This window comes from Pristis pectinata, chromosome 14 (genome assembly GCF_009764475.1).
Source record: "Pristis pectinata isolate sPriPec2 chromosome 14, sPriPec2.1.pri, whole genome shotgun sequence".
NCBI lineage: Eukaryota > Metazoa > Chordata > Chondrichthyes > Rhinopristiformes > Pristidae > Pristis > Pristis pectinata.
In genome coordinates, this window is record NC_067418.1 from 1,760,429 (window position 1) to 1,784,622 (window position 24,194).

The 24,194-nt window shown below is 43.5% G+C and overlaps 1 protein-coding gene and 1 non-coding gene across 2 annotated transcripts; both read right to left on the reverse strand.

Annotated features, from left to right (window-relative positions):
* Positions 1-416: 416 nt before the first annotated feature.
* LOC127577949 (eukaryotic translation initiation factor 4 gamma 2-like) lies at positions 417-24,194 on the reverse strand. The gene is given in 23 exon segments (XM_052029657.1): positions 417-1,293; positions 1,750-1,871; positions 2,108-2,313; positions 3,659-3,863; positions 4,670-4,928; positions 5,167-5,382; positions 5,852-5,950; positions 6,201-6,329; positions 6,715-6,828; positions 7,927-8,087; positions 8,175-8,316; positions 8,404-8,502; positions 8,588-8,671; positions 9,158-9,268; positions 10,492-10,643; positions 10,717-10,783; positions 10,888-11,022; positions 11,507-11,609; positions 17,083-17,151; positions 21,561-21,626; positions 22,745-22,800; positions 22,803-22,823; positions 24,159-24,194. Coding segments are annotated over 23 exon segments (2,721 nt in total). The 3' UTR covers positions 417-1,224.
* On the reverse strand, positions 6,490-6,682 carry LOC127578033 (small nucleolar RNA SNORD97). Its single transcript, XR_007957478.1, has one exon. It is a non-coding gene; the product is annotated as a small nucleolar RNA SNORD97 (small nucleolar RNA).

Sequence of the window (24,194 nt, forward strand, 5' to 3'; positions counted from 1 at the left end):
TTTTATTGAATTGCAAACCCTACATTTAAATACATTCAAAAGATCTTGATCTGAAGCATTTCTCACTCACTCCCTTTTTCCAACTGTTGCAGACATACAAAGTTGGCAAATGCATGCACCAAGCATGGCCTTCATTGTCTCACACCAAAACAATCTGCAACTGGACGGCAACGTGCACCAACCACAGAAATGCAGTTTAAACAGCACATTAGTCATATCTGCAGTAGAAAACCAATAAACCACCGTCACACCCACCTCCCACAGTTACTGTTGATCCCCTCCAACACCACAGGAAACTCAACATGCTCTGCCCAAACGTTCCTTTTAGCTCCCCTCAGATGGGGCAGGCAAATATCTGATCTATTCCTTCAACTTTATGTAAGAAACAAAATAAAATCAACAAGAAAATAAAGCCATCAAGTATCACAATGTTTATTATAGATACAAGTTACTGTATATAAAATCAGGGCATGTGAACAAGTAGTGACACAACTTGATAAATTAAGTAGGCTTCATTTTGTTACCATCACACAAGGGGTCAAAGAAAAGTTAGTTCCATTAATCTCACCATTGAAATTTTCTCCCCCCATCTTAACAAGCACTTTAAAGTCTTTTTTACCAGGACACAATCTAGCATTGTGCAAGTAAATGAGAGATTAAAGACTTGCGCATTTGCCCGGGATGTAGGATTTAAGCATAGTTAACCCTGGCACACACCTTAAAGCCCAATAGTGGAGGTAGAAATACAGGCAAATTAATGTTACAGCTGCAACCCATTGATTACAGTTTCCAATTTAGTTTGTTTTTGAACAATCCAAGGGAAAAGAAATCAAATATTGCAACGACTCAAGTATTTTGCTGAGCAAAGTGCATTTCTACAGTGTCTTGGTGTTGCTATTCAGTTTGTAAAAATCAACCAATGTAGAACAGCAGCCAACAGCATTGTCTTCATTATAACTACCGCTTGCACTGAGTAAATTTAGGGTTCAGTTATTGCATGCTATTTCAAAAAGGTCATGAAGTTGCCTAAAAAGGTACGGTAATCTTAAGATTCAATGGTACACTACACTTAAGACATACACTAAAGGTTATGCAGAAGTTGAGCCATGAACATGCTCCTGCGCTAAATACTGCAACAGTGGAATGAATCTCTGCAGTGGTTGGGATGAACAGTTACATCACAGCAACAGTATATTTGCACAACGTTAAGGCTTTGGCCGGTTTTCAGTCGCCATCCTCCTCCTCAGATTCTTCCTCCTCTGCAGTTTCCAGCCAGGTTAGCCACTGATTCACCTGTGGATGAAATCAGATTGGGTTCCTGAAATCAGACACGTTCAGAGCCAGCTTAGACACATCAGCCACTCTCACCCAGGATAACCGGAGTATCACTCTGGCCCAAGGCACGGATGCAGAATCAGCAAAGTCTGGGCTTTAACATCCAGGTAAAGATGGTTACAACCTGATCATAACCATTCACTAATCAGCCTGCATTCACTTGCACTACACTGAAACAACCAATATTGTGGAACATCTTAAGCAACAGGGCGGCATGCCACAAAATAAAGCAAACACCCTCAGATAGTCATCTCTAGTTTACTTGCTCTGTCACTGATAGTTGGCACAATTGCAATACTAAAGGATTTCAAAAAGACCCTTTGCTTGCATTTTAAGAATGGTGAACATTTACAAAATTCCAGCAAATTCTTCACCTCAAGAACCAATACCACACATACACCATATCTCAGTTACCTGGAATAAAGCTTTGCCTTTTCCTGGGAATTCCTGGCTGATATCCTCCTTCCACGCTAAGAAGGCTTCCTCTTCTATTATTTCCATGTCATAGAAGTTCACAAAAAAGCGCAATAACATACCTGTAAATGAAGCAGATCGCCAGGTCAACAATTTCAAGTTTACTGTGACTGCCACTTTCAAATTGCACAGCAAAAAAAAAAAAATCAATAAAAACTAGTGAAACCCAAAACAAAAGCCACCTGGCTTCAAAAACCACACAAAGCCAGCCACAACAGCATCATATCATTGCCACTTCTGCTCATTCACATGCCACACAAGACAGAACTCAAGCTAGAATTCATTACACAGAACCTACCTTTAGGGAAGTTGTGATTGTAGCAGTGCACCTGCAATGCATATAGGGCGCTAACCTGCAGCTCTGTGTGGTCGTGCAGGAACTTTTGCATTACTGGCTTAAAGGACAGGAGCAGCTGCTTCTCAAGTTCCAACACTTCCTTGGAAGGAACACCTGTTGGGTCAGCACTTTCAGCTGGGGCCATCTTAGAAATGTGTTGCAGGAAGCTGCAAAAATAGGAAACAGTTCATGGAAACTCTTGTAAACATCCAAGTCAACTTTAATCTGTTTCATAACATCTCTCCATTACCTCACAATTAGACGCTGTGCAGCTTATTCAACTAAAGAGATGCAACTGCAACAAATGAAGCCCAAAGACTGCTCTGCTAAGCCTGTACTTTAACTGCATTTCCTACATGATTCCCAAAAATCTCAGCCATTAGATTTCCAAGGATTCACAAACCAAGGAACTTCTACCATTTCTTGTATTGAAGAAACAGCATCAGTATCTAGCTGTCACTCTTTCAAAGCCCTGCACATCTCAGAAGATTCTTCTGAACTCATGAACAATCCAGTCTTAATCTCTTCATAGTAAAACATCATCCCAGGGACAGAGACTCATCCCTGGTTTCTCAGATACAATGATTTTCTTAAGTATAAAAGGGATAAGTAGGCAACTTGGCATGCAGGCCTTACAATTTTTTTTGAAAGTTAATGATTCATCTATAGCACAGGTATGTACATTGAGGTGTGCAATAAACTCAGCCACCCAGTTCAAGGATTCAGGACCAGAATTTGCAGCCTAGACTGACTGCAGTGCTGCATGGTTAGAAGTGTTCTTTCAGACAGGCTACCCAAATACTAAAATCCCACGACAGTATAGAGTTCTGGGACTTCAGTGAACAGAAATTGCCTACAGCTGTACAGGTCCCTGGTCAGACCCCACTTGGTGTATTGTGCTCAGTTCTGGTCACCTCACTACAGGAAAGATGTGGAAGCCATAGAGAGGGTGCAGAGGAGATTTACAAGGATGCTACCTGGAATGCAGAGCATGCCTTATGAAAGTAGGTTGAGGGAACTCGGCCTTTTCTCCTTGGAGCGACGGAGGATGAGGGGGGACCTGATAGAGGCGTATAAGATAATGAGAGGTATTGATCTGGTAGATAGTCAGAGGCTTTTCCCCAGGGCTGAATTGGTGGCCACAAGAGGACATAGGTTTAAGGTGCTGGGGAGTAGATATAGAGATGTCAGGGGTAAGTTTTTTTTACTCAGAGAGTGGTGAGTGCGTGGAATGGGCTGCCGGAAACGGTGGTGGAGGCGGATACGATAGGGTCTTTCAAGAGACTGTTAGATAGGTACATGGAGCTGAGTAAAATAGAGGGCTATGGGTAAGCCTAGTAATTTCTAGGGTAGGGACATGTTCAGCACAGCTTTGTGGGCCAAAGGGCCTGAATTGTGCTGTACTTGACCTATGTCCTAACCATCTCCTTGCTTACAAATAAAAGTGTAGAAAGATTGGGGCTATTTACAGTTTTCAGTAAAGGCAGATAAAACAGTGATTGCTGTATATACCTGGTCAAAAGAATGTTGACAAATCCTTTATCTGTATGCAGTTTGGGAGAAATGTTATCCTTGATCCACTTATAAATGGCTTGAGGGGATGGGTCATTCTTAATTTGTTCTGCCAACTCTTTCTCCAATTTCAGTAGTGGGAACAAGAAACTGAGTGCTTTGCCCTCCAGTATCTCCAACATGCGATCCTTGTTTTGGTCAATTTCTGCGTGCAAAGAAAGTGATGAATCACACACATGAGAACAGTGCAAACTCAACGGGCAAGCCTGGATCATCACATCAAATGAACATCTTGAATTAAGCAGAAAGTGTTAGAACACTCAGGTCAAGCAACATCTGTTCAAGGGGTGAACATCGCTGGTTGAAGACATTGTATAAGATAGTGAAGCTGGGAGATAGTTTGGAGGAGACAGCAAGGGCCAGAGAAGGGGAGAACAGAATAAAAGCACAGGTCCACAACAGGGAGGGAGACACAGCAAAAGAGTGATGTAGTAAGACAAAGTGGCTTGCCAAACAAGGTTCATTGCAAGACAAAGACATTGGAAGGATGCAGAGGACAGATCATGAGTATGGGAGAAATCAAGTGACTGGAAGCTTCAAGGTGGGTTTACAACACTTGCTGAACACCCAATAGAGTCACTGGATCTACATCGAGTCTCCCCCGTGTCAACTTTTTCCAGTGAAATCAGCCTGAAGCTTTCCAAAAAGCCACCCAACTGGAGTATTTCCAACTGTCCAAGCAGGTTATGCGCAATATTTTTGATTTAAGATACACATGTAGAAAATTTAAGATATGGAAATCACCCCAATTCCAAAGAGGAAAGCATAGAACAACAGCCAGGTGGGTTTAGAGTTACAATTGGTAAAAACTAGGAATCCCTGTTCTATTACATTATCTACAAACTGCCATAGCTCTATGCCCTTAGCCATTGAAGACACTGCCCCAAAAGATTCAAAAGCTGATTAAAGCTTGCCTTGATGACTTTCAAGCCACCCCTTAAATTCACAGACCTGGCAGCATCTTCTGCATGTTGACTTTGCTCTGTTGAAAAAGGTCAGTCAACCACTCTCGATCCTTCAATTTGGCAAGCTGTTGTAGACAAAGCAAGAACAAAGGGAATTGGGTTCCATTCTCAAAGGGTTGGGCAAGCTCCAAGAGGGTCACAAGCTCTGAAATAACAGCACGTGCTGCATACTGGGCCAAATAAGATTTCACCAGCGGGATATCCCCCTCCAGTTTGGGGCACTGGTCCAATACATTCAGGAAAGCCTGCAAACAATAAAATACCTCATTAATAGGCACACTGCAAGAATAAAGTAGCTCTGCCATTGTCATTATTTTGTTACCTAGTTTAAAATTCTATGATAATAGCTACATAATTTACTATCATTTGTTAGTGGAGGCTGTGAAAAGAGAATTAATGCAGCTCTCGTCAGATCTCGGGTTACCAACTTAATTCAATTTCTATATTCCCAACAATTCCACTTTAAAACAAAGCCTGACTTACTTGCATGAAATTTTCACCCGTAACAAGGCCCTCCTGCCTGAGCGCATCTATCAGACTGCTGGCCTGTTCTTTGTCCTCATCAGAGCGATCTAGAGTGTGCACAATCATCTTGCTCAACATTTCCGGCAGGAAAGGCTTTGGTGCCCTCATTTCCTTCACTCCATTAACAGCGTCTTTAATGTTAACATTAGTCAGATACTCTGTTAGGATAGTTTCCTGCAAAGGAATTGACCATGAAACAGCAGTGAGAAACTAAATGAATTTAAAATCTTGACAATGGTGATTGGAGGGTGTGAAGGTTTATTGGCCTAGGTACAGACTGTCGATGTGTATGCCAACTTAACTTTTAATGGATAGGTCAATATTAAAAGTGGTATTTTCGCTTCTTGCTGGATATGTACATTACAGATCTCATTTACTGTGTTGACATTACACAGGCATTTATTCCAACACAGGTCAACTATTCAACAGATCAAATGAGCAAAGCTATCACAGGATTGTTACTTGAGAGTAAAGTGGCCCCTAAAACAATACCAAAACAATCACCGAACATGTTAATTAGATGTCAGAACAGGGCCAAATTACCATTACTCAATCTCAGGTACCAAGATGGGTTAGATTTCCCCCAGTTCTCCCTTCCATCCCACCCAAAAACACACAAACTAAAGTTGGTGCAATCACTCACAGTCAGTTTAATCAGTTCTTCTTTGGAAGGTGCTTTCTTGTTCTTCACAGGCTTCTCCTGAATCAAGGGTGGATTTGTTTTGAGACCTAGTTGAGGGGGCTAACAAGGAACATACATTATCACTCATATTGAAGCTGCCTTTTACAGCAAGAGTTATGGCCACTCATATTTCAATGTTAGATAGTTTAAAAGTCAGATGAATACTTGATGACAACTGTTCAAATCATTCTCTAACAAGTAATGGCATCTTAGGTGTAGCAAAACAAACTTGTGCCAAGACCCTGGAGTACAGTATCCATGGAAACTTGGAATTTTATCAAGCTAATCCTGGCAGAGCCCAAAAACATACCTGCCCCAGGGGTGGTGTCTGAGTACGAGGAGGCTGTGCACTTGGTGGGATCATAGTTGGCGTTTGCGGTTGAAGCTTGTGCACTAGATTTTTATTCAGCAAAAATGACTGTGCAGGCCTCAAACTGATCTGTAAATAAAACAGGCAAACTATAATGTCAATGGCCGTCTACAACACACACACAGTAGTTAGTACTGCATGCAAATATGTAACACTTCAAAAAAAAGCTTTAATACGTCCAAATATCTGAAGAACAGCTGGTTACTTTGTCAGGTTCAAACTTGAGTGGCTGCCCTCATTTCTTAAACACGCTCACAGGACACTGGCCAGCTATCCGTGACAGGTTGGAGAGAGGAAGGGGAAAGCAAATAGAAAGTGAAGGGACAGAGAGAAATTGGCAAGAGGTCAAGTGAGTCAAATGGAAAGAATGGCTTGCCAGATTAGTCCTCGCAATAACGCGTCATTCCTTAATCATTGGGCACCGAACCATTGAATATGTCCAGATTCAGATTACCTCATCTGCATTGATCTGTCCTTTCTTTATGAACCGAGGAGGCATGCCCTTGGATTGAGTTGGTTGCTGGGATGAGTGTCCCTGGTTTTGTCCATGGTAATGCTGGTTCTGTCCCTGTAATAGAACACTGTCACTTCCTTGTGCCAACACTACCTGCTGCCAGCCTCAGCCTAACAGGACAAACACACTCAACCAGTAGCTGAGCAGGTCCTGGACTCCACTCTTTCCAAGATCAGTGCTTTTGTCCACCAGCAACCAGGGGCTGTTTCCAGAGAGACAGGCACATCCCAAGTGCAGGAAGCCTCATAGCTTTATTCAGACTGACAATACAAAAAAAATCACAAAGGACAGCCTCGAACATGCACTCTGCAAGACTTCAGCTGCCCTGCAACCACAGCAACGTGATGCCAGTGGCTTGCTGCTCACCAAGCAGGTTTGCAGATGTGCATCTCGGTTAAAATCTCAAATTTAAAACTGGATTATTTGCCTTTTAAATAATCCGTTTCAATTCAAGTCCCACTCTTGCACCAGCCTCTTCAGAAACATTAACCCTACCTTTTAAGATGAGTATCTCCACAGGTTTTGATTCTATACATCTCTGGCATGCATTCCTTAACATGTCATTGCAAGAAAGGTGGAACAGCAAGCAATGTCACATCAGTTCACTACCACAGTCTTGAAAGCTTCACACATTGCTCAAGGTTAGCTGCTACAAGGCATTTCACTCAGTAGCTCCCTAAAACCTCATCTTATTTCAATTAAACAGGGTAATTTTAGACACAACAAGCAGCTGTAGATACTCATACACATTCAACAGGTAGCTGAACTATAACCTACACATCAAATTTCAGCTGATCATCAACTGCACAAGGCCATGAACAGCAAGGCCAAGACCAGCAGACAACTTACCTCCTTCAGACTGGGCATGCAGCAATTCAGATTGCTCTGGAAAATTTTATCTACTTATTAATCTTATCTACAAATTTCCATCAACAGCAGAAATTTCCCACCAACTTGCATTCAGATGTTTCCACTACAAGCAAAGATTGCAATTAACTCAAGGATGATGTATGCCATTACCAGTCGTACACTGGGCCATTACTAAAAAGTTGGCAAAATGATCTAATGTGGGTTGGATTGCATTAAAGAATACACACATGAACAAACTTAGGCAACAGTTCTAAAGGGGCATACAATGCTCTCATCTCTCACCTGGTTAGATTTAAGGAAAGATTTGCTTCCCATTTCCCCAAACTGTGACTGAGGAGGAACATGCCCGCTATGGCCATTAAAAAGTTGGTTGGAACGATGTCGCCCCATAGTAGGTGAGAATCGGTCTTGAATTACTCCTGGACCAGTACCAATTCCACTACCTTTAAACCAAAAGCAAGCATACATTCAGAAAGCATATTAAACACATGCCTGAGAGTCCCTTCTAAAATCCAGAGTAAAACACTTACCCGGCATTTGTCCAAACATATCAGCAAGCCCTCCAAGTGGGTCTCTATCGAATTTCCTTCCAGGTGGTATAAAAGGTCCCTCCAGAAAGAAGTCATTCCTCATTCCTTGAGCCATAGCTGGCGGAATAAAAACTCCCAAATCCTGCATGCAAGACAAGAACTGCCTCAACCAGGGTCCAACAAAAACATTCAACCTGAAGTTCAAACACCGAGTCCTGTAACCACCCACCTTTACTGCATCTTGACGAATCTGGTTTATCGTCTTTGGTCCATTGTCTATAAAAGCCTTGCGAGGAACCCAGCGGTGCTCACGCAACTCCACAGTATCCTAGTCAGAAGGGGGAAAGTTGCTCAGTTTCACACATCTATTTAAGAAAAGCAGAAATACGAAGCCAAAACCAAATATATGTTACCTGCAGCAGGAAACGAATCCTAGCTGGCAATTCCTTATTTTGCATCAAGGAACGCATCCGGGCAAAGTACTGATCCATTAGAGACTAGAAAGAGCAGAGATTTCCAAATATTAAGCTCGAATTAAACACAGTCCAATATTAACAGTTCAGCATTTATCATGCTCTTTAGCAAGTAGGACCAGGTGAAATGGAAGTAACATTCACAACACTTCAAAGCCTTAACTACTCTGTTGTAACTGCATTTCAGAATGCCGAGTAGCATCAGGTGCACACAAATCAAGGCACAGCAAAAAGCTGTACTGTTCTCTGCAGCTGGTTCACCCAAAGCAAAGGACCTTCAAAAGAGGTGGAATGAGAGCCAGACGTAAACCCAGCTGGTACAGTATCCAAGACTCAGGAATACCCAGCACTGCAAAACTTAAATCCACTTTTCAAATCCATTCATTCACTCGCTTGCAGCCCTAAAAGTGGACCACAGCTCAGATGCTCATTCTGCACACCCACTTAGTTGCAATCTAAATGGTTTCTACTGAAACAATGCATGCAGAAAATAATTTGAGATAAATTTACCTTGGCCTTTTCATGGTCTAGTCTAGGTCCTACTGTCCTCATTATCTGACAGAGGCACTCCAAATCCTCCCCCATATCCTTAAGTTGGATTCTCTTCTTCTTTTCCAAAAGCTAAGGAAATAAAGATTTACAATTTGTTAGAAATTCACCTCATGAGCAAGGAGCATTCAAGTCCAAAGGAGAAATAGGCAAAACAGCTTCAGCAGACAGGGAAGTGACCTTACAAGGCATGGATGGAAATAAACTGCACTTCAAGTCTATAAACCCTGGTGAAACAAAACAGTAAGTTGCTGAATGGTTTATACTCTCACAGGTGCCCTGGGAAGAACAACTTGTCCTTTAAGACTCAACTGGAGGAATGGCGGCCTAGACATTAATGCAAGAGAAACTGCTTGATAGTTCTGTGTATTCGAAGAAACATCATGTGGATGATAGTTCACAGCTATTAACTAACTTCTGAGATTTTAATGTCAAGCACTAGAAAACTTAGCAAAATTCTGAGTTGACAGAAGCCAGGAGGAAGCCAGGAGGGGCATTAGAACAAGCACATAGGTGGGTCTATGCTGCTGATCCAAGTACTATAAATGGCAGTGTTTTAGCTCAGAAGTCTTTTCAAGTGAAGAAAGCAAAATGGAAGAAAATATGCTTAGGCCTTGTACACAGTAATTTCATCTCTTCCACAGCCCTTCAACAATTTATTTGTAAAACCAATTATTCTTGCTTGGTACCAATTCAGGCTAAAAGTAAATATAGAACATAGAACAGTACAGCACAGGAACAGGCCCTCTGGCTCACAAGGTCTGTGCTGTCCATAATGCCAAATTGAGCTAATCTCATCCACCTGCTCATGATCCATGTCCATCCACTCCTCCCTGCATGTTCTTGTGTCTAAAAACCTCAAATATTTCTACCCTACCTGCCACAACCCCTGGCAGCACATTCCAGGCACTTACAACTCAAAGAACTAAAACCTGCCCTGCACATCTCTTGTAAACTTTCCCCATCAGCGTAAAGCTATGCCCTGTAGTATTTGATATTTCTATCCTGGGAAAAAGACAGACTATCTGGGCAGCACCCTTTGAAAAGGTTCAGCTTTCAAATCTTTCAATCAATACATGTTCTAGCATTTACCTTCCACCTTTGCAGCAACATCCTACCTCAACAACTGTCAGCTCCCAAAGCCTCAGACACTGCTCCTTCCGAGGTTTCTCATGCCAGAATTCCTCCCCCCACCTCCTGAAGGTTATAATAAAAGCTCTTGAAAGCAAGCTGGTTCACAGAAACCGAGCTCTAAAGAAACCACAACATAGACACCCTACAAGCCAAATACTTACTGTTTTGATGCACTTATGAAGGATAGATTCGTGGATAAGATCAAGTTTGCCAAGCTCTCCAATGAATTTGATGTTGCCCAGCATTTTGATCTTGGCAATAGCCCGCTGCTCTTCCTCTTCATTTGAGAGGGGGCCATCATGCTTGTCATAGACTAAATAAAAAAAGTTTTATTAAAAGATTGCACTGTCTTGCATTAGATAATAAGCATTTTAAATTGCACCCACCATCGACATTTCTGGTACGGTTTTCAAATTCATCTTGAAGTTTCGAAATCAAAAGGCGTCTGAATGTCTGGAAAAAAGGTTATAATTTTTTAGAAACAAGATCTAATGCAACTAATCAATGTGCAGACACAAACCAACAGCATCAGAATCAGTTAAGTAGATTGTGCTTACCGTACTGTGCTTGTGTTGTTGCAGCAAACCCTCTGGAGCTGGGCCATCAAAGTTAGGAGCATCCTCTGCTAGACGCAGGCATAACTGAGCATACAGTGAGCTATACTTGGGCTCTTCAAGGGCTTTGTCTACTATCTATAGCAGAGAAAGATTCCAAATCAAAGCTACAGATATTCTTAAGTGTTGGGCACAGTAATCAAAGGTTTTCCTTCATTCATCATGCAAATATAGGTAAACTAGTACCATTCCTAGACCAGCAGCAAAACCACAGTAGTTAAGTCAGGAAAAACACTGCGTAAGCAAGAGTTTATGCTCATTAAATCTGCTCAACACTTGTACACGAGGCGCACAGATGCTTAATGACAGGAGATTTTAGACATAGAAAGCAAAAGCGAATGCTGAACTCATTGCCACATGAAGTAGATGATGCAAACAGAGGCATGCAAGCGGAATCCAGAAAGAAGAATGGAAAACATTTGGTAGGACAAGATGGAGAACAAGAGACTTTTAGAGGATAAACACCTGTAAAGATAAGCGAGGCTGAATGGCCCAATTTCTGTAAAACTAAGCAATTAATCTGATTAGCAGTCAAGCTATTTTTGAACTCAAAGCAACTCACCAGTAAAATGATCCCTTTTAGGACCAGTTTTGAGTCTACACCCACATTGAGGAGCTCAAGGCATAGCTTGTCAAACTTCTCTGGAGTAAGCTTGTTCAAAATGCTGCGTGGAATCAAATGATTAATGCATTTAAATTCAACTTAGTGATTCCATTTTACAAAAATTTTCAAAGCATTAATCCACCCAAAATGGCTAAATTTGAGATGATAGCCAATCAAGACACTGCTTCAAGGGTAGATCCTTCCCCAGAACACCAAGACTAGTCTCCAGGCATTGAAGCTATTCTACAAAACTTTAAAATCCAAAAGTGTCCACTAACTTCAAAACACAGCTTTTGAACCGATAACAAAAAGGACACAATTTTGCATTAGGTGAGGAATAGACGATAAAATATGAAGTCTATCATTGATTCTGAATGGATGCATGCTGCTAATTCTACTCACCATTGTCAATACCAAAGCTAGCCACTGGTTTTAAAGAGTGCTATCAAGTAGAATGAACAATGAAGAAGAATAATGAAGAGTTGGAGGTTATGTTGCAACTTCACAAAACACTGGTTAGGCCACACTTGCAGTATTGTGTACAATTCTATATGTCACACCATAGGAAGGATGTGACTGCAGAGTGCAGAGAAGATTCACCAGGATGCTGCTGGGATTGGAGGACCTTAGATTGTATACAATGGGCTTGTTTGCCCTGGAGCAAAACAGGCCAAGGATTGACCCGACAGAGGTATACAAGATTGTGAGAGGCATTGATAGTAGACAGTCAGAATCTTTTCCCTCTGGTTAAGAAGGGCTGCAAAGATAAACCTGGAAACTATAGACCAATAAGCCTAACACCTGTAGTAGCCAAATTACTTGAGATTGAGGGAATACATACAAGCAGTTGGAAAAACAGGGGTTGATTAGGGATTCAGCATGGCTTTGTGTTGAAGATCGTGAATCGTAACGAAGGTCGATGAGAGCAGGGCAGTAGACATGGTCTATATGGACTTTAGTAAGGCCTTTGATAAGATTCCACATGGTAAGTTGCTATGGAAAGTTAGATCGTGTGGGATCCTTGTAGAGCTGGCTAATTAAATACAGAATTTGCTTGATGGTAGGAAGCAGAGGGTGATGGTGGAAGGTTGTTTTTCGTACTGGAGACCCGTGACTAGTGGTGTTCCCCAGGGGTTGGTTGCTAGGATCATTGCTATTTGTCATCTATATCAATGATTTGATGAGAATGGTTAGTAAGTATGCAGATGACATTAAAATAGATGGGTGTCATTGACAGTGAATATGGTTATCAGGATTTAGAGGGATCTTGATCAGCTGGGTAAGTGGGCCAAGGAATGGCAAATGGAGTTTAATTCAGATAAGGGTGAGGGGTTGCATTTTGAGAAGACAAACCAGGGTAGGACATTGAGTTGATGCTAGGGCTGTCAACAGAAGTGTTGTAGAACAGAGGGACCTAAGTGTACAAGTACATGGTTCCCTTAAAGTAGCATTGCAGGTAGACAGGGTGGTGAAGGTGGCTTTTGGCACACTGCCCTTCAGTCAGGGCATTGAGTATAGAGGTTGGGATGTTATGTTGCAACACCTTGTTATGTACAAGATGTTGGTGAAGCAATATTTGGAATATTCTGCTGAGTTTTGGTCACCCTGTTATAGGAAAGATGCCATTAAGCAGGAAGGAGTTTAGAGGAGATTTACGAGAATGTTGCCAGAACTCGAGGGACTGAGTTATGGTGAGAAGTTGAGCAAGTTGGGACATTATTTCCCCCCACTGGAGCATAGGAGAATGAGGGGTGATCTTATAGAGGCATATAAAATCATGAGGTGAATGCAGTCTTTTTCCCCAGAGAAAGGAAATCAAAAACTAGACATGGGTTTAAAGGAACGGGGAAAGGTTTAATGGGAATCTGAAGGGCAACTTCTTCCCCCACACAGAGGGTGACGAGTAAATTGAATGAGCTGCCAGAGGAAGTGGTTGAGGCAGGTACATGGACAGGAAAGTTTAAAGGGATATGGGCCAAACATGGGCAAATGGGACTAGCTTAGATGGGCACTTGGACCAGTTGGGACAAAGGATCCATTCTAGTGCCATGCGACTCTATAAGAGCATCATAAACTAGAGGCAAGAAAGTGCTTTAAAGGTGATCTGAGGAGAAAGTTTTTTTTAAATATTCAGTGGTTGAGGAATCAAGATACAATTACTACATTTAAGAGGCATTTAGAAAGACAAATAGACACAGTATAAAATGACAGTCCTCATGCAGTTTGGCATGGTTGTGGTGGGCTGAAGGGCCAGTTTCTGTGCTGTATGACAACCATTTAAAGCAGCAAGTCATAATCATGAGGCACAATGACAAATTACAGTATTGCAATTGCAGGCTATAAAATGCAAAAACAAAACCAAATAGCAAACACCTTAAACACAAGTGGATAAATAATTTACCAATCATCTTCAGTACCCATATCATCAAGCATAATGTTCAAAAATAGGGAAGAGAACTGTATCAGGCACTCCCTTCAAGGAAGTATATTCAAGCATACAACTGAAGAGGCAATGCACAATTTTCAAATCAAGTCTGGTTGCTTATGACTCCTCAAAGGAAAGCACACTCAAAATTGACCATATTAAGTTTATGATCACCATTAACATGATATTCAAGTTCCAAAACAAATTAAACAAGTAGTTTAACAGGTCAGCCAATCACTATTAAGTGATCTAATGCACCAACTATGCACTGCTTTCCTTCATTTCCTTGGAAGCCAAGGCTACCCTGCAGCTGAAGTGCTGCATTGTACCCAACCCAGATTAAAGAGTACATCAAAGCTCAAGTCCACTAGCATACCACAGATATAACAAGATTCATTTAAATTAGCATCAGACTGTGCTTATTTATCCTGTCATAGCAACATGGGAGATTTAACAAGCAGTGATAACACAGGCTGCCGCACTGTAACCCACACGTCTTGACAAACCATGCAAATTCAGCTACAAACCAGAGAACAACACAGCCAAATCCTTACAGCCACCACAAAGTCATAAATTAACATTTATAGATGACTGCATATCCTAATAAATGGAACCAAATTATGTCATCTCCAGTGCAGTTGAAGTATGTAGCTAAAAGGATCAGGTTTAACTAACCCAAGAACTCCATTTTAAGATTTCTTAATTCTACACCTCCATTTCTCAAGTTTAAGTTTACAAAGGCAAACACTTCAAAATTCACTAGCTGCAGAGCATGTCTGGAGGACACACAATGTCACTCCTTCCACAGCCATTATCCAAATCATCTGTTGTAAAGCATGCCTGACTGCTAATCTGTCACAAGGACATATCCCATCAAATTGCAGTCAAGGCTTATGCATGACAGCTCAGAGCAATTCATGCTGATGGGGGAGAACTGGAAGATTCTCTCAGCTTATCCAGAAATTTAAGTAGAATACAACTATGGCAATATTGCCTATAAGAATAAACAAAATTTAACAAAATTAATGACCACTACTGTCAGTTTAAGCTCATCCCACTTTACAGCTAGAAAAGATAGATGCCAGTTTGAGAAGCTCCCAAGGAAAACCAGATTTTGTACTGTCAAGCTGGTAGACTACTAAGCACAAAATCCCAGGATAATGACCCATGGAGCAGTGTCCACTTTGTTATCCCAACAATGCCAGGAATTTGGGGAAATAAAGGATACAAATGCAAGGTAGGTAACCACGTAGTCTGCAGTTGGCTTTGGCAAGTGATAAATGTGGCCAAATCATGAACTGAATATTCATAGAGGACAAGTCCCAACAATGTGCCATCAGTGGCAAGATGACATAACATACTACTGACAACCAATTCCCTTAAAACTGAGTAATTTACAAGGCAATTTCAGAAGTGGAGTTAAACATGTGTAAACGTCATATTGGCCAAACCAAGCCATGATGGCAGATTTCAGAACATAAGCAGATAAGGAAAAGAAGAATCCCAAATGAGTATATTTAGAGAAGGGCAACTAGGGAGACAGTAGGTCCCTTTAAGGATTAGTGAGGTCATCTATGTGTGGAGCCACAGGAGATGGGAGAGGTCTTAAATGAATGTTGCTCACCTGTATTTACCACAGAAGCTGGTGAACTCAGGGAAGAAAGCACATTACAAAGAAGGCAGTGTTGGTGGTCTTGAGCAGGCTGTTGAGCCTGACATCAGTGGTGGGAAAGTTACTGGAAGGGATCCAGAGGGACAGGATCAACATGAATTTGGAAAGGCAAAGACTGATCAGGGATTGTCAGTGTGAGAAATCAAGTGTCACAAATTTAAGTTATTTTTTGAAGCAGTAACCCAAAGGATTGACCATGACAGGCCCATGGACATTGTCTACACGGACTCAAGTATGGCCTTTGACAAGATCCCACGAGGGATCCAGGGCAAGATGGCAAATTGGATGGAAAATTGGCTTAGGAGTAGTGGAGGGTACCAACCAGTGATGAGCAGCAGGGATTGGTGCAAGGTCCTTTATTGTTCATCATACATAATAATTTGGAAGAGAACATAGATGGCATGATTAGTAACTTGCAGTTGACACCAAAATTGGTGGTACAGTGAGCAAAGGTTGTCCAAGGATAAAATGGTACCTACATCAACAAGGAAAGGAATGCAAAGTTATCATTCTGGAAAGTTAAACCAGGCAGGATATACAGTGAATGACAGCGCCTGGGGGTTGTTGAAATTATAAGGGGCATAGATAGGGTAGATAGTCTTTTTCCACAGAGTAGGGGAGTCTAGAAGTACAGGTTTAAGGTGAGGGAGGAAAGATTTAAAGGGAATTTAAGGGGCAGGTTTTACCACAGAAGGTGGTGGGTATGTGGAATAAGCTGCCAGAGGAGGCAGTACAAGTCTACTGTGTAAGTTATGGGTGCCATCAAATAGAATGACACTTTTAAGCTTCATGGGTAAATGTTAAAAGAATTGATTGGACAAAGCAAGTGTAATTACTTAGACTTGATAAAGTGGATCAACATATCAACCATGCCTTGCACTCATCATTGCCATAAGCCAACATTTGACAGAGCCTCAATTGTGAATAGTTTCCTCATAACAGGGACTAGAACAGGGCACAGCAGTTTAGTTATTGGACTAGTAGAGCTCTGAACCACTGATGCAGAAGCAATTTCAAGTAGCACAATGGTAGCTGGAAGATTTAAATTCAAGCAATTAAATCAAAAAGGCTAGGTTCTAAAACTAAAACAAATGACATAAAGAGCCTATCACATGCACAAAATAAAGGGCCCTCAGTTTTAGAAAGTTCAACACTATTTCCTTTATAGCCCACAATATTTTGATCTTTCAAGCATCTTCCCTCATAGGTGATGCAACCCACCTTTGCAAATCCTTTGTGATCCGGTAGGGGGTTTGTAACACCAATCCCCTTTACCCAAGAGAATACATGATAAATTTACACAACCAAATTAAAGCCATCTATCCACAGTATATTCTCTCCCAGTGTAATCCTTCCCCCACAACAGGCAAGATTCTGAACTTAAATGCCACACAACAAACATGCACCATTATGAAGTTAACAGTTTAATAAACTTACCCTCTGACTTTCCTGAAGATTCCATCTTGTCGTTCTTTCTCATTCAAGGAGTTGACATCTCGTTTAGTGCTTTATGAAGGAACCCATCTCTGAACACTAGGCCCTGGGTGGGGGGGATTCCCCCCCCCGCCCCCAGGAACCAGCTGTTGAGAGATAGGAACAAAGTTTATTAGCAATTAATCAAAACAATTCATCATCATTGATCTATGTAATGTTTAGCGTCAACATTACAGATGTTGTAACAGCTCCTTTGGGGCAGTCAGATCGCAATAACCACAAAAGTACCAACCCAGATTAAATCCCCAATGCAGACTGCCAGTTGGCCACAATCAAGACATTACCACTCTTGGCCCATATAACCCTATTAGCCAATGAGGCATACAAGCCCCATTATGTGCTGTGAAAAGTAATGAAATTGTTTCAATAGTAACTGTATATGAACAGAGGAAGTAAGGACTTCAGTGTGCATCTTAATGGTTTCCTTCTGCTACAATAGCCAGTGCACATATCTGAAGTACTAGCTGGGCCCACATCACTTGACTAGATTGTTCTACATGGTAGTTTCAATGCCGTGATGGTGCAATATTATCAATTACATTTTGATATTTGTACATACAGTACTTTGGATGCAGTAACATTAAATAGTTATCAATGGCAATATTTGTAGCTACTAGTTTTAACCCCCCCCCCCCCCGCAGAACAATTTCCAATTTTGCATAACAGGACAACCCATTTGCAGTAATATAATGCAGTTAATTCATAGAAACATAGAAAACCTACAGCACAATTCAGGCCCTTCAGCCCATAAAGCTGTGCCGAACATGTCCCTACCCTAAAAATTACTAGGCTTACCCATAGCCCTCTATTTTACTCAGCTCCATGTACCTATCTAACAGTCTCCTGAAAGACCCTATCGTATCCACCTCCACCACCATTGCTGGCAGCCCATTCCACACACTCACCACTCTGAGTAAAAAACTTACCCCTGACATCTCCCCTATATCTACTCCCCAGCACCTTAAACCTATGTCCTCTTATGGCCACCAATTCAGCCCTGGGGAAAAGCCTCTGACTATCTACCTGATCAATACCTCTCATCATCTTATACACCTCTATCAGGTCCCCCCTCATCCTCTCTCTCTCCAAAGAGAAAAGCCCAAGTTCCCTCAGCCTGCTTTCATAAGGCATGCTCCACATTCCAGGCAGCATCCTTGTAAATCTCCTCTGCACCCTCTCTATGGCTTCCACATCTTTCCTGTAGTGAGGCGACCAGAACTGAGCACAATACTCCAAATGGGGTCTGACCAGGGACCTACATAGCTGCAACAATACCTCTCAGCTCCTATATTCAATTCCCTGGTTAAGGACAATACACCATATGCCTTCTTCACCACAGAGTCAACCTGCACAGCCGCTTTGAGCGTCCTATGGACTCTGACCCTAAGATCCCTCTGATCCTCCACACTGCCAAGAGTCCTACCATTAATACTATATTCCGCCAACATATGTGACCTATCAAAATGAACCACTTCACACTTATCTGGGTTGAACCGCATCTGCCACTTCTCAGCCCAACTCTGCATCCTATCTATGTCCCTCTGTAACCTCTAACAGCCCTCCAAACTATCCACAACACCCCCAACCCTCATGTCATCCGCAAACTTACTAACCCACCCCTCCACTTCCTCATCCAGGTCATTTATAAAAATCACAAGTAGTAAGGGTCCCAGTACAGATCCCTGAGGTACACCACTGGTCACCGACCTCCACTCAGAATACGACCCTTCTGTGGGCCAGCCAGTTCTGGATCCACACTGCAATGTCCCCTTGGATCCCATGTCTCCTCACCTTCTCCATAAGCCTCGCATTGGGTACCTTATCAAACACCTTGCTGAAATCCATATACACTACATCTACTGCTCTCCCTTCATCGATGTGTTTAGTCACATCCTCAAAAAATTCAATCAGGCCCGTAAGGCAGGACCTGTCCTTAAAGCCATGCTGACTATTCCTAATCATATTATACTCTCCAAATGTTCATAAATCCTGCCTCTCAGGATCTTCTCCATCAGCTTACCAACCACTGAGGTAAGACTCAACAGTCTATAATTCCCTGAGCTATCCCTACTCCCCTTCTTGAATAAGGGAGCAACATCCCTGCAACACTCCAATCTTCCGGAACCTCTCCCATCTCCATCGACGATGCAAAGATCATCATCAGAGGCTCCTCAATCTCCTCCCTCGCCTCCCACAGCAACCTGGGGTACATCTCATCTGGTCCCGGCGATTTATCTAACTTGATGCTTTCCAAAAGTTTCAGCACCACCTCTTTTCTAATATATACATGCTCAAGCTTTTCAGGCTGCTGCAAGTCCCCACTACAATCCCCCAGATCTTTTTCTGTGGTGAATACTGACGTAAAGTATTCATTAAGTACCTCCGCTATTTCTTCAGGATCCATACACACTTTCCCACTGCTGCACTTGATAGGCCCTATCCTTTTGCATCTCATCCTCTTACTCTTCACATACTTGTAGAATGCCTTGGAGTTTTCCTTAATCCTGCCCGCCAAGGCCTTCTCATGTCCCCTTCTGGCTCTCCTTCTTAAGTTCCTTCCTTTTAGCCTTGTACTCCTCTAGATCTCTAACATTACCTAGCTCTCTGTACCTTTTGTATGCTTTTCTTTTCCTTTTGACTAGATTTATTATAGCCTTCGTACACCACGGTTCCTGTATCCTCTCGTGACTCCCCTGTCTCATCGGAACATGTCTATGCAGAGCTCCAAATATCCCCTGAATATTTGCCACATATCTTCCATACTTTTCCCAGAGAACATCTGTTCCCAATTTAATCTTCCAATTTCCTGCCTGAGAGCCTCATAATTCCCTTTACTCCAAGTAAACACCTTTCTAGTCTGTCTGCTCCTATCCCTCTCCAGTGCTAACGTAAAGGAGATAGAATTATGATCACTATCACCAAAATGTTCACCCACTGAGAGATGTGACACCTGACCAGGTTAATTTCCCAATATCAAATCACGCACAGCCTATCCTCTTGTAGGTCTATCTACATACTGTGTCAAGAACCCTTCCTGAATACACCCAACAAACTCCACCCCATCTAAACCTCTCACTGTCTGGAGATGCCAATCGATGTTTGGGAAATTAAAATCCCCCATCACAACAACTCTGTTATTCTCACACCTTTCTAGGATCTGCTTCCCTATCTGCTCCTCAATAACCCTGTCACTATTGGGCGGCCTATAAAAAACACCCAACGTTATCGACCCCTTCCTGTTCCTAACCTCCACCCACAGAGACTCTGTAGACAATCCCTCCACAACATCCACCTTTTCCACAGCCGTGACACTATCTCTGATCAAGAGTGCCACTCCCCCACCTCTCGTCTCCCTCCCTGTCCCTCCTGAAACATCTAAAACCCGGCACTTGAATCAACCATTCCAGCCCCGGAGCCATCCAAGTCTCCGTAATGGCCACCACATCATAGCTCCAAGTATCGATCCAAGCTCTAAGCTCATCTGCCTTGTTCACAACACTCCTTGCGTTAAAATAGACACATCTCAAGCTTGTCTGAACACGTCCCTTCTCTATCAACTGCCTATGGTACTTACTCCTAGCCTCCTCTAATTGAGAGCCAAACACCTCTTCCCCAGTCTCTCCAGTACAGATCCCACCCCCCAACAATTCTAGTTTAAACTCTCCCCAGTAGCCTTAGCAAACCTCCCTGCCAGTGTATTGGTTCCCCTGGGATTCAAGTGCAACCCGTCCTCTGAACAGGTCATACCTGCCCCAAAAGAGGCACCAATGATCCAGAAAACTGAATCCCTGCTCCTTACTCCAATCCCTCAACCACGCATTTAACCTCCTCCTCATTCTGTTCCTATACCCACTGTCGCTTAGCACAGGCAGTAATCCAGAAATTACTACCTTTGAGGTCCTACTTCTGAACTTCCTTCCTAATTCTCTATAGTCTCTTTTCAGGACCTCATTCCTTTCCCTACCTATTGTCATTGGTACCAATATGTACCATGACCTTTGGCTGTTCTCCCTCCCCCTTCAGGATATCTTGGATGCAATCTGAAACATCCCAGACCCTGGCACCTGGAAGGCAAACTACCTTCCTAGTTTCTTTCCTGCATCCACAGAATCGCTCGTCTGCCCACCTATCACTAGTGCCCTCCTCACTCCTTCCCTACCCATCTGAGCCAGAGAAACTGCCACTGTTGCTTCCCCCAGGTAGGCTATCTCCCCCAACAGTACTCAAGCAGGAGTACTTATTGTCAAGGGGTACAGCCACAGGAGTAGTCTCTAGTACCTGACTCTTCCCCTTCCCTCTCCTGACTGTGCCCCAATTCATATATGAATAAGTACAATGCTCATTTTAATTGCAAGATCAAGCTTTAATATTTCAAAATTAAAGCCACACAATAAATGGACATTTAAAGAGTTAATAGTTACCTGTTGCTGGCAGTCTTGGGATAGTGCTGAGGCGCACCCCTACCTCCTCCTCCGCCCGAAGAAGCACTAAAAAGGCACGAAAATGCTTTTAAGATTTCTACCCACTTTTGCACAATTTTAAATACTGCCAAAACTCATACACATCTTAGCACAAGTACTGGACGGTACACATTTCTATCAACAATAGAGCCCACCAGGCTAGAAAACCCATTCTTCTCTAATCAAGGCAAGTTGACCATTGGCATGCACCACCAAGAACTAAGCCTGGCCTTGACTTAAAAGTAACAAATACCTACTTCTAGCATTTGGAATGAAACAGGAGGAGACACTACAGAAGAATTTTCCACAGATCGCGAAATTCAGAGGAATAGCCATAAAGTGGACAGTATATCACGTGCAAACAATAGCATGGTCAGTGAGTCTGCAGCCCGAGTGCCAACTTCCACTTCAGCACAAAGATGCAGACTGACACTTCTGTGCAGAGCTGAGGCAACATCTTTCCGAAGAGATTTAACAGAAACTCCACCTGCTTAGGCTTTTTTAAAAAAAACTAACTCTAAGGGACACTATAACTGGCGAAGTTAGACCCAATTGCCATCCAAGTGGCTTGCCAAGCAATTTCAAATGGATGGTCAAAAGTCAACCACATTACTGTGATGGCAACTTAATCACAACTTCACAAAAGCAAGCTCCTGGACTGTGGAGGGAAATAGACAATCAATGTTTCTGGTTAAGAAGGGTCCCTTGTGTCTCCACAGCTTTACCACGTTCCAGAAAAAGCAAGGTCCTACATCCCCTTTAAAGTGTGGGGACATGATCCCAATTTTCTGGCCAATACATTCATATTCTGTATGTTAACCCCAGATTAGAAACATTGGGAATTTGCTATGTGCAAGCCAGCTACACTTTATTAGAATTCATATTAGAATTACAACCACACTTAATGTATCGCAAGTATAAAGCACTTTAGGACATGGAGAAATGAAAAATGCAGTGTTAATACCATGGAGACAAGATCATCTAGCATTTGACGCTGAGCATTTTTAAGAAAACTTATACAACTAAAAAGTACTGAAGCATCCACTACTACATATCACAATTTATTGTGCCCTACCACATCCCTACAAGTTGCCATTAAAAAAAATTAAGAGCACACAACAACGGCACAAGAACCGCGCAAGTACCTGAAACGAGAAGCAACCCCTTCTGCAATCACACTCTCCACTTTGGCGGCTTGACAAAACGAAAAACTTCCAAAAGAAGAATATTAAAGGGAAGGGTAGGGAAAACGAGTTACCTAGAAAAGAAGAGAACACAATCAGCCTGGTGTACTAACACTGCATCTTTCTCAATGATGAATCACCATCTTACTCCACCCAGTCCAACGCACAAAGAAAAAAACACTGCACAAAGGGAAAAATGGCCGCACCGCCCAGGGCTGAGGAAATGCAGGAAAAATCTGGCTCGTCTTTGATCGACTCACAATGACGCAGGGCGGTCAAAAGCAGGATTATTTCCCCATCTACCGAGGGTGGTGGGAGGAGACAAAGAATCGGGGTGGGCACATCACCTACAAAGGACCACAATCCGTGGCACAAAGAGCAGGGGGAGAAGAGGCTACAAACATCGAGGCAGCAGGGTAGATACAGAGGGGACAACGTGCAGACTTGGGGGGGGGGGGGGGGAGAGAGAGAGAAGAGGGCGGGGAGGTGGAGAGAGAAAGAGAAGCACCCACAGAACTACAGGACACTACAAAGACACAACCAGATAACACTGACAAACCCGGGGCATGAAAAACCACAGCTCCCCACCGCAATAAATACGAGGACAGAGAAACCACCAGAGAAAGGCTGGGGGTGGGGTGGGCACAAGGGGATGGCAGGGGGGTGGGAATGGGGTGGGCACAAGGCCAGGGGGGAATGGGGTGGGCACAAGGGGAAGGCCGGGGGGGGGGGAATGGGGTGGGCACAAGGGGAAGGCAGGGGGGTGGGAATGGGGTGGGCACAAGGCCAGGGGGGGAATGGGGTGGGCACAAGGGGAAGGCCAGGGGGGGGGAATGGGGTGGGCACAAGGCCGGGGGGGAATGGGGTGGGCACAAGGCCGGGGGGGAATGGGGTGGGCACAAGGCCGGGGGGGAATGGGGTGGGCACAAGGCCGGGGGGGAATGGGGTGGGCACAAGGGGAAGGCCGGGGGGGGGGGGGAATGGGGTGGGCACAAGGGGAAGGCCGGGGGGGGGGGGGAATGGGGTGGGCACAAGGGGAAGGCCGGGGGGCGGCTGACCGGTGTTTGGGGGCTGGGAGGAAAGCGGATCGGTGGAGTGGGGGGGGGGGTGTTAACACAAAGGGGAGCAGCCGGTCTGTCGAGGGGAGCGGGGGGGGGGGGGGGGGTGGGTGGTGGGAGAAGAGTCGACGGCGCCGTCCCCGGAAAACCCGGCCGCCCTGCCCGCTCCGGACCCGGTACAACCCCGGAGGGTGGGGGGGGGGGGGGAAGCCGATGGCGCCGACAAACGGGGGAGAAGATCAGGACCCGCGCCGGGACTGAGATCGCTCCCCCTTCCCCACACAACGGCACACAGGTGTAAACCCAAGCCTCCCCACACTCGACGCCGAGGCCCCGCGGCCTGGCGCCGCCAT